Here is a 16,114-nt window from a genome sequence, read left to right on the forward strand (position 1 = left end):
TACCCCTGATTTAGGGGATCAAACTCCTTTGAAGAAGTTACCTAGCCTGGCAACGAAACGTTTGGAAACCAGCCCACAAGCTCAGAGAACGAACCTTCACCCACATCCTACACCCGAGCTACATTTGCCACTATTGCAAAAATGTTTATGTTTACATGGGGCATTTCTTCTGGCCTTGATTTCATAGATTGCTTTCAATGAAGAAAGGAATCTTCTGTAAAGAGTAGGATCTCAGTATCCTGCTTCCCTTTAGAGCTCAAACATGCAAATACAGGCAATCCTCCACTTATGACCACAACTGAGCCCAAACTTTCTGTTGCTAAGTGAGACAGTTAAGTGAATTTTGCCCCATTTTATGAGCTTTCATGTCATAGTTGTTAAGTGAATCGCTGTAGTTGTTAAGTTAGTAACATGGCTGTTAAGTGCATTTGGCTTTGCCATTAACTTTGCTTGTCAAAAGGTTGCAAAAGGTGATCACATGACTCCGGGACACTGCAGCTGTCATAAATGTGAACCAGTTGCCAAGCATCCAAATTTGGATCACGTGACCATGGGGATGCTGCAACAGTCATAAGTGTGTAAAAATGGTTGTAAGTCACTTTCTTCAGTGCCATGGTAACTTCAAATGGCCACTAACCCAATGGTTGTAAGTTGAGGACTGCCTGTAGTCTCATGTCAATTCAAAGCAGCAATTTGCTAAACATCAAAACATCCTGAGGTTTCCTTGGAACCAGCACAAGTTCCTTTCCACTGTAGAAAAACTATATGGAGAATATTATTGCTAATCTGTTTCTCCAGCAGCTTTTTGCATTAATTCTGAGGATGGCTCCTCAGCCATCTAAAGCATTTCTTAGAGTGGCCTGGAAGAATCATAAAATAACTTTTTCACCCTTTCTTTCCACTACAAGTATCTATTAAATATTCCTTTGGATCTAATCCTACATCTAATTTGGCTATACTTCTTCTTAGCCATCCAGACAAAAAAACAACAAAAAACTAGTAGATTCCAGGTTCTAGATTCCTAGGGTGTCTGCCCAGCCAGTCTTGAAACTACAAGTTGTATTTAGCAATATAAACAAGAGCTCCACAATATATATTATTCCTCAGGGAATACTGCAGAGAACCTAGAACTAATGATGTTTCTCTCTGCAGTAGATTGTAACAGAAAATTGTTAGGTGGAGCAGAGAGCTGTTGATCCCAGTTAAAGTGTTCTGCCCATTGAGCTTTCTGTAACAGAAAATAGATAAAAACAGTACCCTTATATGAAACCCTTGAATTAATGGCTTCTATACTGTTCAGCAGTTGATAACATCCAGAACATCACGCTCATGAACCTGCGACCTGTCACAGCCTACATTGTTAAGGTCCAGCTAACGCGCCCTGGAGAGGGAGGAGAAGGTGTCGCAGGCCCAAATGCTATCATGGCCACAGATTGCAAAGGTAAGTGCTTAGTAATTGTTTCTCAGATCTATAGTTTTAGGGTGGGGGAGAAGGAGAAAGATTATGAGATTAAAGATTAAAGAGAGAGCAAAGAAGAAATATAAGACAAAGAGAAAAAGTCCATTTTTACCAATGGGTGTAGACTTTATTTTGCATTTTATGTTGTCTACAATGTGTTCTTAGGAGCAATCAGATTGTGAATAAAAAAAGACCCTATTTGTTCTGGCTTGGAACCAATTTTTTTTCTTAACGTCGATCCAAGCTCTTTGAATTTGCTTTAATCCATCTTTTAAATATATGCCTATAACATGCTAGCATTTTCAGTTTGGCAGTTTGGCACCTACCCCAACTGGCTAATTTTGAAAAGCTTTACAGGATCAGATACAACTGGTATTTGAGGGGTCTTTGGTACTCTCTGGACTTGATTTGTTTTCTTGCAGATGTTTCATTACTCAAATTAAGTAATATCATCAATGAAACGTCTGCAAGAAAACAACCAAGCCCAGAGAGCACCAAGGACCCTCATTTCAACCTTGAACTGCAAACAGTCTCTATTGATAGAATTGGTATTTTGATTGATCAATAGGATAACCTGGGAATTTAAAAAACAAAAAATCTGGAAGAGGGCAATAGCAAACCAGTTCCACATTGCCCAAAAAATTGCAACTCAGAAAATGTAGAAAAAATGGAGCAATTTAGTAAGTCACTGTAATAAAGTCAAAAACTGGCTAATTGCTCCAATTCTGCTATGTTCTTCATTTTAAGTTGTGGAATGAAAATCTGCTTGTATTTAGTTTTATCTGCAGGATATGATATTTCGAGTAAGAGGAGACGAGATGTCACCCTCAAAATTAGTGAAAGGGTCAGGAAAAGAAGACACTTACTTTACATGGCATTTTTGGTGTATACAAGGAGAACTGCTCACTTCTCTTCTCAGCTAGCATTACCTTCTCTGATTGCTGGAAAAGAAAATGCCTTGCAGCTGAGTGTTGCTATCTTTGACCATCTTTGGGGTAGGAATAATGACTTCCTGAAGTTTGGTAAAGCAGCTAATATACTGTTGACATTGCAGAAATAGCAAGTGTAATTGTGTGCTGCATTAAAAAACCATTGAGAAGGGAATTCTACACAAAGTTCTAGATGGAGGAATCCAGAATTCCTTGCTCCTTTGTGCTATTTGAGAAAGGAATCAGATTGATGGGTTTATATATTTCTCTATTTCATACAGAGCCAACAGCAAAACCTGTAATTGAAGGTTCATATTTTGAAGGGAGCAATAATCTACGTGTAAACTGGAATTTGCCCAAAAGTGACAATGTGGGTTCAGGATTTCTTGTCCGTCTCTATGATGCATCCAAAGAGCTTGTTCATCAAGAAAATGTTACATCCATGATTGTCCAGTCAGCATATATTCCGAATCTAAAGTTCAAGGAGGACTATAGCCTAGAAGTAATGGTCTATCACTGTACCAGCTTGGGACCACCATCTGATCTCCACACATTCAAGATCAACAGTAAAGGTAAGAAATCTGTCACTTCCAAAAGGAACAGGATGGCTTTAGAGTGGGGTACGCAATATAATCCAAGTGATCCCTTGCGCAATAAGTATTATATCACAGGTCAGAGTTTTAAAATATGCCAGACTTTGACTAGTCTTGTGTTGTATGACAGATGGCCTAAAAAATCCAAATTCTTTCTCACTGATCTTTGTCAGTCTGTCTGCCTGTCTCTCCATCTCTCCATCTATTTATCGTCCATCTCAATCAGCAGTGGGAAGGAATTTGGGTTGCTTTTTTTTAAGCCACCTGTCGTACAACACAAGAGACCTCTTCTCCTGCAGTGATTTCTTTGAATTTCCTGTTTTGCTATGGGAAGCTGAGGGTATCATGAAGTAGCTACTCATTGTATTCCAGCATGATGACAACCCGGCTAGTTAAATCCGTTTGAGCCCCAGAGCCCCTGGCTCAGAAGGAGGTGAATTCTGTGTAGAATCTGCAGCGGTTCCACGATTGGATCATTGAACGAAAGTCACCTAGAGCAGCGTTTCCCAACCTTAGGAACTTGAAGATGCGTGGACTTCAACTCCCAGAATTCCCCAGCCAGCATAGCTGGCTGGGGAATTCTGGGAGTTGAAGTCCACGCATCTTCAAGTTCCTAAGGTTGGGAAACGCTGACCTAGAGTATATAATCTGTAATAGTCTGTAATAAGAACATATAAAGATTGCATTTATTCTCTATACTTACATTTTATATCTTTTTAAACACTTTTCGAAAGCCTGATGTTCTTACAGCAACTCTGGCTCCTCAAAGACTAGAACAATGTCGCCTGGTTCCATGGCGATTTCAAGAATTGCTGGGAAAAGTCACTACATTGCAAAGGGCCCAGAGCTTTCAGAAACACACCAGGCCTTTAAAAGTAAATGGATAGATGACATATCTCAGCCAGCTTAGACACTGTAGATAGCTTTTCTATTATCTTTGGATCTGATCTGAAAATTATTCTGTGGATTTTTAGTAATGTTTAACAATGGCAAGAAAATGTGCTGGATTGGAGATTCAACCACAAAAGTGAATTCTTAAACGAAACAGACTGTTCCTTATGCAGGTAGTCCTCAATTTATGACCACAATTGAGCCGAAATTTCTATTACTAAGCAAGGCAATTGTTAAGTGATTTTTGCCCTACTTTATTACCTTTTTGCCACAGTTGTTAAGCAAATCACTGCAGTTGTTAAGTGAATCCGTCTTCCCCCATTGACTTTGCTTTTCGGAAGCCAGTTGGGAAGATTACAAATGGTGATTACATGACCCCAGGACAGCACAACTGTCATAAATACCGGCCAGTTGCCAAGTGCTCAAATTTTGATAATGTGACCCTGCAAAGTTCACAAGTGTCAAAGGTCATAAGTGTGAAAAAACGGTCATAAGCACCTTTTTCAGTGTTGTTGTAACTTCGAACGCACTAAACGAATGTTGTAAGTCGAGGACTATCTGTATGCTAAGCCAGGGGTCTTCAAACTTGGCCCTTTTATGACTTGCACGCCTGGCTGAGGAATTCTGGGAGTTGAAGTCCACAAGTCATAAAAGGACCAAGTTTGAAGACCCCTGTGCTATGTTACCCTAATAGAAGGGTCCCAAGTGCCCAGATGATTGTGGCACAGCATGGGCATATATTCCTGGCCAAAAAGATCGATTGCAGAGCTAACAGCTGTGCTATTTGCCTCCTCTCTCAGGACCCTCATCACCACGCTCTCTCATGGTGAACCCCCTCTCTGATAACTCCATCAGGCTATCCTGGCTAGCTCCTGAATACTCTAATGGGGGCATCAACAAATACATTGTAGAGGTGCAGCAGCTGGGAGGCAGCAGTGATCCGCACTGGATAGACACAGAGAATGGCAGGGATACCACAAAGATTATCACAGGGCTTAATGCCAGCACAATCTACCAGTTTCGGGTGCGAGCCAAGTCTTACGTACTGGGCGAGTGGAGCCAGCCTGCGAAAGCTGAAATCCTGGGTGATGGTGAGTGGGCCAAAAGCTTATTTGGTTGGTTGGTGCAATGAAAAATTGGAAGTGGGAGAATATTGGCAGAGAAAGTTTCACATACATCTAGCATGCTTTGGCCAAGATTTTCCAAACAAGCACTGGCAATGATCTTGGCAAATTTAGCCTGGAGGCAGAACAGCTTAAGAACCCACAAGTAGCAAAAAGCCATCTTTATTGTACTGTTTGTTGGGTGTGTTCACAAATCCAGTCATTTAATTTCTGTCCCACAGGAGCCCTGAGCCAAGTGCCTACCCTAGAAAGTAAAAACTTGCCTCCGTCTATCATGGACCAGAAATTGATATTAGCCATTGTGGGCTCTGTCTCTGTCACCTGCCTGACCATATTATTTGCTCTCCTGGCCCTTTTCCTCATCAAGAAGAATTGTTTTCATCGCCGCCGCACCTTTACCTACCAGTCTGGCTCAGTAAGTGCTGTTGTCCCTGGCCCATTCGCCTTCACTTCTCCAATGATCTTGACTCCTTTCCATCAACATCCTCTGGTACTTGTGTCCCCATGCTGCTGACCTGTCTGGTCCACAGGGTTACCTGCAACCATTCTCTCCCCAAATCCTCTCACAGGGAGAAGAAACTATTCTGCAATTCAACTCAGGCACCCTGACCTTGACCCGCAGGCCCAAACCACAGCCTGAGCCACTCAGCTATCCCATCCTGGAGTGGGAAGACATCAAGTTTGAGGACATGATAGGGGAAGGAAACTTTGGACAAGTCATCCGAGCCATGATCAAGAAAGATGGCCTGAGAATGAATGCTGCCATCAAGATGCTGAAAGGTGAGATGACTATTAAGGCTATTTGGATAACCCTTCCCTCTCTAGCAGACTGGTTGAATGATTAGACCACCAGCTCTGATTCCTGACCTTTTAGCTGGCAGTCAATGGAGAAATGTTAATAACAACAATATAAATACAAATTATTCCTATACAATGCAAGAGGAAGCCAAGCGCGCTTTGCTCAGAGGACAAATTAAAGGGTATCTGAGGCTATAAAATCATGGATATTTAAAATGTATTGGCATCACATAGTTAAATGGATGAAACTAGTTTCATAACAATTCCTTATTTGACTGAAATGGTACAAGGTTTTCTGCCTGAACAGGTGGCTGGACTAGAAGACCTCCCAGATTCCTTCCAATTCCGTCATTCTATTCTATTCTATTCTATTCTATTCTATTCTATTCTATTCTATTCTATTCTATTCTATTCTATTCTATTCTATTCTATTCTATTCTATTCTATTCTATTCTATTCTATTCTATTCTATTCTGTGCTTTTTTTGTAAAAGAAAAAGGTGCCGGAACTCACACATGTTTTACAACCCGCCTTGCCTACCCTACAAGGTTCCATCCAAAAAAGGTGCTGGAACTCCGTTCTGAGCGTTCTATGACAAAAAAAGCCCTGATTCTATTCTATTCTATTCTATTCTATTCTATTCTATTCTATTCTATTCTATTCTATTCTATTCTATTCTATTCTATTCTATTCTATTCTATTCTATTCCTCACCTCAAATGTAAATCTATGTAGGAAACTAGAGAATTATTTAGTTACTTAATTATTCATTTACTTATTAACCATCTTTAAACTCCTTCACAAAGGGATTCTTAATTATAAAAAGGTGAAGATAAAACGAGCAAAACAGAACAATTACCATAACACTATTAAGAATCAATTACCTCAGAATTCCCTGAGAACACAAGATTAATTTATTTATGCCTAAAAAGCTGACTACCTATTAGTTTTGAAAGACCCTATAAAATAAATCAATATTTACTACCTTCCTGAAAGATAGCTGGATAGTAAAAGATCAAAACTTCAGCCTTTTTCAAATGCTTTAACCTTTAGACTCTGCCACCTAAGAACAGCCACCATCTTCTGAGTCTCTGCTATAGGAGGGAAAGAGGAACATTGTGCAAGACTTTCAAGATCCTATTATTATACCCTATATAACAACAGTCTTCACAACTTTAAGATGTGTGAATTTCAGCTCCTAGAATTCTCCAGCCAGTATGCTGGAGGTTGAAATCCATACATCTTGAAGTTGTCAAAGTTGAGAAACACTACCCCATAACAATGGAGATCCAGTGGTTCAGGAAGTGTCTGTTTCCTGATCTGGCCTTCCTCAAAAACTGACAGTAGTATGGAAATACATTTGATGCTTTGCTCTTACAGAAAGAGAAGCTTAGGAAGCCATTCAATCGCAGCTGATTTCATATATTGCATCGTAAAATTTAGACATGTAGATGTAGCACATGGATGCAGCAAGTCTTTGTTCCCCTGAATGATTGTAACTAATATTGCCAAAACTTTTCTATTTTCATAGCACTCCAAAGATTATGTTCTAGCCCAACCTCCATAGCTGAAATTAAAAGAAGGTGGAAAATACTCAGTATAAAAATGGTTCATTGAAAGAATGTCTTCTAGATTAACTTCACCTGGAAAACAGCAGAGTTGTAAAAAATAAGAAAATGTTGGATGTGTGTAATAGTTATAAACTAGGGGATGGGAAAATCATAAGGATATCCTCTCCCCTTATTATGATCTAGATTTAATTGTACATTAGGTGAAGAAATATCAAAGGAATTTTACGTAATATGTATTTTATGTATCATGTAACTAGTCCTAAGACAATATATGCAGCTGCTTCATACCAAATCGGATAACAAATATGTTGATCTAGCTCAGTCCTGACAATTCCGATATGGAGTGGGCTCATTTTCACAGCCTGCAAATCATGACACAAAGATGCATTGCTAGTTGTTTTTGAAGGACGTATTCTGACAGCCTTTATTTCATCCCCAGCCTAACAAAGGCAGCTTAAATTCAGCGGTACAATGTTTTCTCTCTTCTCCCACGGATCTGTAGTACAGTAAAAATAATTTTAAGAGCCTCATTGATGATGCAGTTGATGATGTGGCCAGGAGCTGGGATCTGCCCAGGACTGCTATAGACACACCTGCTCCCCTCTAGCAAGTGCAAATTTGCAGAGCTATTCTGCATGTATCAGTGGAAAAGCCTGCCTCTTTCAAACTGAGCTTTTTCCCTATATCTGCCACATTTCTGATTGTGCAGCATGGAATTTTGGGATTCGAAACCTGGCAAGAAAAAGTCATTTCTCCCCACTTCTCCTGCCAACTTTCCCAGCCCAACAAGCTGTTTAGCAAGTTACCAAGGCTTAAGAGGAATGGCAGTGGTCAGGTTTTTTTTTCCTCTGCCAGATCTCTAGTTGTCCAGAACTTACCAATGTGGTCAGAAATCTGGCAGGAAAAGACTCATCTTCCCATCCTTAATGCCAGTAAGTCTAACAAATTAAGGACATTAATTTGTAGGATGGGGCGTCTTTCTAGTAAATCAAGAAAGCTCCTCTCCTGGTTTACTATGATGCTTCCACCCACTTGTTGATCAAGTTTAGATAGATGTCCAAACCTTCTGGTTAGAATCTTCCTTCTTTCTCATCTCCAACCTATATTGTTAACAGCAATTGCTGATTTTTTTTTCCAATTGGCAGGAAATCCACCAATATCTTTTCTTAACTTGTTCTACCTTAAACTATGAGTTACCCTAAAGCACCACTTACAGGCATCTTTATTGAGTAAGCTCCGCAGTGAGCCATGAGAGTAGTACAATTTATGCACACATATTTTCTGCTGAGTCTGAGACAGGAGCAGTGGTGGGATTCAGCCGGTTCACACCACTTCGGCAGAACCAGTAGCTAGGCCCAGAATGGACTTCCAGAAGTGGCATCCACACAGAGAACCGGTTGTTCACATATTTGAATCACACCACTGGACAGGAGGAATAGTTGTGACTATTCACACCTGAAGACGCCAGGGGCTATGAGCTGAAAATCTCTCCTACCAAACAGGCCCTCTGTTATAATCCTCATGCTAGCTAGCTTTCCTAACTGAATTGGACAAAATGGACATCCTCGTCTATATTTCAGAATTTGCCTCTGAGAATGATCATCGGGATTTTGCTGGCGAACTTGAAGTTCTTTGCAAGTTGGGGCATCATCCCAACATCATCAACTTGCTGGGAGCCTGTGAGAACAAGGGTGAGTGCCAGTGACTCAAGACAAAATAATCTCTGGACTTAGATCAGAGGTGGGGAACCATGGCCCTTTTATGACTTGCGGGCTTCAACTTCTAGAATTCCTGAGCCAGCCATGCTGGCAGTTGAAGTTCACAAGTCATAAAAGGGCCATGGTTCTCCACCCTTGACTTAGATTAAGAAAAAAAAAAAATAAGAGCACAAGATTACTTACCATTATTTCCATTTGTCTGGTTTTTTTTTCCTCCTAAACTACAGCATAACGGTTGAAGTATCGTTCCACAAATGCTATCTATGGCTGAAGAGACCAAAATAATGATATATTTTTTTAGTAATCTCTTACATGGCCATTAACATTTCTTTCTCTCTTCATCTCTTTTTTATGGTAATTTTATTAAACCTTACAACTAAACAGATAAAAAATAATATAGACTGAAAATCCAAAAGAATAAAAACAGCAAATTAAAAAGTGCAGAAAAGAGGAGGGGAAAGAAAAATGATTTCACATTTTTGCCATGGTCATCAACACTGCTCTTTCAGAGATGTCTTCAGTCCACATTCTTTCCCCAGAACCTGAATCACGGAAGCCAGCCTTCTAATCTGCATCCCTCTCACCTTACATGAGGGTGGTTTTTAAGTAGGACCTTCCTAAATGTTGTTACAATATAGACAACATCTGTACGAACAAAATGGTACCTGAGGAACATCAACTGATTGGCCCAGAATGGTACTGCTCAATATTTAACTGATATGACCAGGCAGAAGGATGTGTCTCCTGAAGCAAATACAATCCACACAGGTCCTGCTGCATAGAATTGATAGACCAGCAAAGATTGTCCAAGCTGTCTCTCCATACTGGGGGAACGGCATTAAAACAGCAAATGCATTTTAATGTATACAATGAACTATGTTAGAGCAAACCTATCTATGTACAGCAGGGGTGTCAAACTCAATTTCATTGAGGGCCGCATCAGCATTGTGGTTGCCCTCAAGGGGCCAGGTGGGTATGGCCTGGGTGGGCGTGGCCTACTGGGTGGGCGTGGCTAGAGTGCATATGGCCTACTGGGTGGGCATGGCCAGCTCTACATGGTTCGCATCAAGGGTGCCTATGGGGGCCTGGGCAGGAGTGGGACAGATCTGAGGGTCTCTGGCAGAAGGAGGGTCTCTGGGCCAGGGCCAAGGCAGTGGGGGCCATTCCCTCACTGTTTCCAGGATGGCTTCGCGGGCCACATGAAACCACTTTGCGGGCCGGATCTGCCCCCCCTCCCCCGGGCCTTGTGTTTGACATGTCTGATGTACAGCATCCATGTCCAAACTTTTTTATTTCAGTAAATTTTTAAGTGAACGGAAGCTGAAATAATCACAAAGATTTTGACCACCAGGGAGCAGCACATGAACAGTTAGAATCTGCACATCTCTGCTCTAAAAGCATAAAAGGAAGGTGAACTGGACATAAATACTGTTCTAAATGCAAAATATGACATAATTTTGTAAACGTTATGCATACTATTTATGTTGTTTACATATTCCAAGTAAGAAAACGGTGAATACCTTAGGTGCAGAAGTTTCAACCCCTTCCAGGCAATAGTTTTGCAAAAATTATACTCTTCAAACATTTCCTGTCTGGGTGGAGGGAGAAAAGAGGAAGAGACAAACAGTTGGAAGGGCTTCATTCTTCTCCACCTGCCCTATTCACTGTTATTTTGAATCTGTACACCACTGCACACAAATAATCAATTCTATAGAAAGAGATCGTGTTTCACTTGGCACCATTTAGTGGTTGGATCACTTTTTGTTCTCTTCCTAATTCATTGAAACATATGATTAGAATGGAGTGCAGAAACTTTGTTTAAATGAGCTAGTTGTCAGGAAAACCAGTCATGATTGCAGTAGGTGGCTCAATCAACAAACCTTTGGGCGGAGGTCAAAGTATATTCCTATTATACTAGGAAACATTGATAAAAGGATCAATAATACACGTATTATAATAATTACAAGTGATGAGGTACTGAGATGACACAGTTTGACAGACTTTGGCCTAAACTTCTAGGTTACCTATACATCGCTATTGAATATGCACCCTATGGGAATTTGCTAGACTTCCTACGCAAAAGCCGAGTGCTGGAGACAGATCCTGCCTTTGCCAGAGAGCATGGAACGGCCTCAACACTTACATCCCAGCAGCTCTTGCAGTTTGCATCTGATGTAGCCAAAGGCATGCAGTATCTGAGTGAAAAACAGGTCTGTATGCCAAGCAGCCCGAGTCTCTGGACTTGCTGATCAGTTATTTGTGTGTCCAGTTCCTGTTTCTGCTGTGTTTCACAAACACAAAATGGTAGAACTGTGACTATTCTGGAGAATGACTTCACAGGACTAGAATAGTGCAAGTGTTTTCAGAAAGAATTATTGGGAATTTGGAGAGCTACCGGTAGAAGCAACTGGGTATTGTCCTAATTAGTATGAATTAGAACTGAATGAGCTAGAATTTTGAATCACGGATGGTCGAGCATTTTCAAAGAAATCCTTGAGAAATGTTAGGTTTGAGATGCACCAAGGAATTCCAGTCCATTCACAGGAGAACATGTGACTGTTGTCATTGCCTATAAAACAATGGTGTTCTTTGCCAATAGCTATATGAATTATTATTGTTGCCTCTTTCCTAGTTTATTCATCGAGACCTAGCTGCCAGAAATATACTGGTTGGTGAAAACCTGACCTCCAAGATTGCTGATTTTGGTTTGTCCCGAGGAGAAGAAGTTTATGTAAAGAAGACAATGGTGAGTTCGGTAGAGAATCACAGCAAAGTGGGAATTAGAATAACTAGAATATTCCTTGAGAAACACTCTCCCACATTGCCCATGCTTCTTTTCTATTTTGAAGAAAACAGTGTTCCACATCTTTTTCTTTGTTGTCTCTCCTTCCCCTGCTTCTTATTTTTCAAAAAATGTTGCAGGGACGTTTACCAGTTCGTTGGATGGCCATTGAATCCTTGAATTACAGTGTATACACAACTAAGAGTGATGTGTGAGTATCCTATCCTTTGGGAACAGGGTTCACCTCACATTTCAAGTAGTAGGCACTGCTCCATCTTCCACAAAGTCTTTTGATCCTTTTCTCAGCTGACATAATAAGTAAGGTACGCTGTGGCCAATGTTTGATTCAAGCATTTCTAACTACGTAGCTGTCCTCTAGGAAGATTGTTCATACTAGCTAGAACAGGGGTGTCAAACTCAATTTCATTGAGGGCCGCATCAGCATTGCAGTTGCCCTCAGGGGGCTGGGTGGGTGTGGCCTGGGTGGGTGTGGCCTACTGGGTGGGCATGGCTAAAGTGCTTAAGGCCTACTGGGTGGGCATGGCCAGCTCTACATCGTTCGCATCGAGGGTACCTATGGGGGCCTGGGCAGGAGTGGGACAGATCTGAGGGTCTCTGGCAGGAGGAGGGTCTCTGGGCCAGGGCCAAGGCAGTGGGGGCCGTTCCCTCACTGTTTCCAGGATGGCTTCGCGGGCCACATGAAACCACTTCGCGGGCCGGATCCAGCCCCCGGGCCTTGTGTTTGACATGTCTGAGCTAGAACGTATAGGGGCTGACATCCAGCAAGTTTTTAGATGTTGAAAGACATGTAAAATGACTTACAATTGGTAAACAGAAGATACTGAGTTTTTAATATTTTCTTTTCCTTTGTAGATTAAGTAAGGAACCAAAACCAAAATAAATGTAAAAAAAAACCCCAAAACACATTCTATTAGTAGGCTAAATGTTCTAAAGGTCCACAGCCCACATCCTAACTTATCTTTCTGTTTCAGGTGGTCTTTTGGGATCCTTTTGTGGGAAATTGTGAGCCTGGGTAAGTTCCTATCTAGTGGGAACAGGCTGGACTTTGTTCCCTCAATTGTCCTTCCATAGTCTCCATCCTACTTGGGCCCCACACTGCTTTGTACAGCTTGTTCTTCTTATAAGTTCCGCTTCCTCATATTTCTCTGTGGCAAAAAAAACAAACTTCTTTCATTTTGTCTCAGCAAGATGAAGTAATTAGATTAAAACATTCATGGTTGAAGCAAGCACAAAGTGTGGACAATCTGAGGATTCTCTTGAGGGAGAAGACAAAGTGTACATAAGTTCCTATCTAGCATCCTCTCTCATGCTTGTTGCTTTGATATTTTCAAACATGCTACACTTTTAAGTGGGTGGAGACAAAAGATAAGATGGTTCTAATGTAGAAATGGACAGTGCTGGAAGAGATGGCAGTATTAAGATACCAGCTTTGTCCTGGAAATTAAAGGCTGCTATACATGTGCACTATATCCCCAAATGGGTAGAATGGCATATGATCTGTCTTTCCTCTTGCTAGGAGGGACACCATATTGTGGCATGACATGTGCTGAGCTTTATGAAAAGCTGCCACAAGGATACCGCATGGAGAAGCCTCTCAATTGTGATGATGAAGTGTAAGTGGAAGCCTTGTTCAAACGTCCACTTTCTGCAGATTTCATTCTCTTATCTTCTAATTATATTACATATTTAACCATATTCCATTGCTGGTAACTGGCAGACTAGGACTTGGTTTTCACATGTTCTCATGGTTTCATTCTGGTAGAAAAGCTTAAGAGAAGTGAAAACAGACTAGCTTTTCAGAGTAGACCATCCTGGCATTTCCTCTACCCTCAATGTTTTGTCATTATTGTTTTTAATTTGTCACTTCCTCCTGCAGGTATGAATTAATGCGTCAATGCTGGCGGGACCGGCCATACGAACGTCCACCATTTGCTCAGATCTCAGTGCAGCTCATTCGCATGCTAGAAGCTAGAAAGGTACTGATATCAAAAGATTGTCCTACTGTGATCTAAACAATTACTGTGAGCTCTAGAGTGTTTATAATCATATATCATTGCCCAATGTTACCAGTAGAATAGTCAAGGCACTATTTTCATGGCTTCATTTAAAATAAGACACAGTGTCAACTGTATCTCTCAATTTACTTCAGAATGATGGGATACAGGTAGTCCTTAGAGATATAAACCAGTAGGATTATATCAAGCGATTGTCCCAAGGCATGGTATAGAGTTTACTTTTAGCACTATTTCAATGTAAGGCTAAATAGTGAGTTTCTATTATCCTTTAGTATGTAATCAAAACTAAGAGGAAAATGTAATTTCAAACCAAGGATGAGAAGAAATCTCCCTACGGAGTAGCCTTTAATATGATTCTGTTTCTCCTTTGCCAGGCATATGTGAACATGGCATTATTTGAGAACTTCACTTATGCAGGAATTGATGCAACGGCTGAGGAGGCATGAGGACTTAACTTTCAACAATGGCAATAAATATAGCCCAGGTGATTGGGACTTTCTTATGCGTTTGCCTCTTGGAGATATCGACAGCTTATCATACATACTGTGCTGGGCACAGTGTACAGTTGGATGCTGTTAGTTTAGGAGATCCTACAAGAATCTAACTTGTCAACTTTCCTTAGAGTGGAAGAGAGTAACCTTGAATGGATTGTTCCAAAATGTGGGGCTTTTGAAAATCAAACATTAAAGGTATTTTCTGTGTAAGAGAGAGGCCCCTCACTCCAAGGGAGAACATGTCTAAAGTGCTCCACTATACTGAAGAAAAAAGGCCTTAAGAAGTGTGGGACCCAGTCAAGGGCATTGTGATTACAATGCACACCATACAAGAAAGGGCAGACTCATGTTACTGCAAAATTCCTTGGACAATATTACTGAAAAGGTTGGGCAGTTGGCAAACAGTGCAATTCCTTCCAGAACCCAATTCTCCAAGGAATAACATCTATCCATAATGATCAGTTTTGTCAGCCCCACTAACTAATTGATATCAGGAAAACAACTCCACAGGAAAACTAAAGCTACTTTTATTGAGACTGACTATAATTATGGAATCTGATTGACAGATTGACAGATCTGGCAGATCTGCCATCACACCGCTTCAGCTCTGGTTCACTTTGATGGCAACCTACCATAAAAGATGGGAAGAGGGGATGACAAGAACCAGAAGTGCCAACCAGGGACAATAGTTGAATGATCCAAGGTCACGGGCATGGGAAAGGAATGTGAACGCCCACCAAAGAGGCACCAAACTTTAGAACTATTATCAAAACAGCTAATTTGAACTTTATTGGACACTAGCAAACTGACCAAGGGGGAGGGCCTGGGAGACGGAAAACTTACCAGCTTTGTGCAGGGACTTTCAGATCTGGCTTTTCCTACACTGTAACCACTTGGCTTTAGTAAAAGTATACATTTTACCAGTGCTTTTTTTGTAAAAGAAAAAGGTGCCGGAACTCACACATGCCATACAACCCGCCTTGCCTACTCTACAAGGTTCCATCCAAAAAAGGTGCCGGAACTCCATTCTGAGCGGGTCTGCCTTCCTTTTTGGGTGTGTCCTCAGGAAGCCTTTTTTAGAAAAGAAATAGTAACAAAGTCAGACTGGTGGACTTATGGCCAAATAACATATTTCAATTATGGTGACCTTATCCTGAAATATAAAGAGGAGTTAGAATTAGGAGGAGATGTTTGCCATTGGCTTACATATTTACAGTTGAAGAAAAGATTTAAACTAGACAAAAGGAGTTATGGATTTGATTTTGTAAAAAACGAATTGGATATCCTACTGTGTAGTACTGATGAACATATTATTGCTAAGATTTATAAATTGTTATTGCATTTGAATTTGGAGAATGAGTATGTAAAGCATTGTATCATTCAGTGGGAAAGAACTTTGGATATATGACTAAAGTAATGTTTGAACAATGGGAGAATATGTGCATGAAAGGTTTAAAATGTACACTAAATTATAACTTAAAAGAAAAATTTCATAAGATGATGTATCATTGGTATTTAAGACTGGATAAGAATGTATAAAGGTATTTCAAATTAATGTTGGGAATGTAAATGTAAAGGTTTTTTTTTACCATTTATGGTGGACCCATGATAAAGCAAAGAAAAATCGGAGTAGGAGCCATGTCTTAATATAGATAGAAAATTCTTAAAGTGAATATATATATCCTCTCTTATTTTACCATTATTTTCATTTTTCTTTGTA

At 40.5% G+C, this 16,114-nt stretch overlaps 1 protein-coding gene and 2 long non-coding RNA genes across 3 annotated transcripts in view; 1 reads left to right on the plus strand and 2 right to left on the minus strand.

Annotated features, from left to right (window-relative positions):
* The window catches only part of TIE1 (tyrosine kinase with immunoglobulin like and EGF like domains 1), a 38,551-nt gene extending 22,437 nt beyond the window's left edge, over positions 1-16,114 (plus strand). Inside the window, exons 11-23 of the mRNA XM_081325983.1 lie at positions 1,301-1,441; positions 2,670-2,960; positions 4,673-4,963; positions 5,218-5,411; positions 5,566-5,776; positions 8,945-9,055; positions 11,102-11,292; positions 11,715-11,828; positions 12,005-12,075; positions 12,857-12,897; positions 13,402-13,498; positions 13,762-13,861; positions 14,275-16,114. Coding sequence (XP_081182109.1) covers positions 1,301-1,441; positions 2,670-2,960; positions 4,673-4,963; positions 5,218-5,411; positions 5,566-5,776; positions 8,945-9,055; positions 11,102-11,292; positions 11,715-11,828; positions 12,005-12,075; positions 12,857-12,897; positions 13,402-13,498; positions 13,762-13,861; positions 14,275-14,346 — 1,925 coding nt within the window. The 3' untranslated portion in view covers positions 14,347-16,114. The remainder of the gene's footprint in view (positions 1-1,300; positions 1,442-2,669; positions 2,961-4,672; positions 4,964-5,217; positions 5,412-5,565; positions 5,777-8,944; positions 9,056-11,101; positions 11,293-11,714; positions 11,829-12,004; positions 12,076-12,856; positions 12,898-13,401; positions 13,499-13,761; positions 13,862-14,274) is intronic.
* On the minus strand, positions 7,843-9,795 carry LOC308665308. The gene is made up of 3 exons (XR_014025857.1): positions 9,748-9,795; positions 9,266-9,349; positions 7,843-7,860 (listed from the first exon to the last, which is right to left on the minus strand). It is a non-coding gene; the product is annotated as an uncharacterized lncRNA (long non-coding RNA).
* LOC308665309 lies at positions 9,843-15,370 on the minus strand. Its single transcript, XR_014025858.1, has 3 exons — positions 15,356-15,370; positions 10,603-10,674; positions 9,843-9,906 (listed from the first exon to the last, which is right to left on the minus strand). It is a non-coding gene; the product is annotated as an uncharacterized lncRNA (long non-coding RNA).

Source organism: Vipera berus (genome assembly GCF_964194415.1).
Source record: "Vipera berus genome assembly, chromosome: 3".
Taxonomy (NCBI): domain Eukaryota; kingdom Metazoa; phylum Chordata; class Lepidosauria; order Squamata; family Viperidae; genus Vipera; species Vipera berus.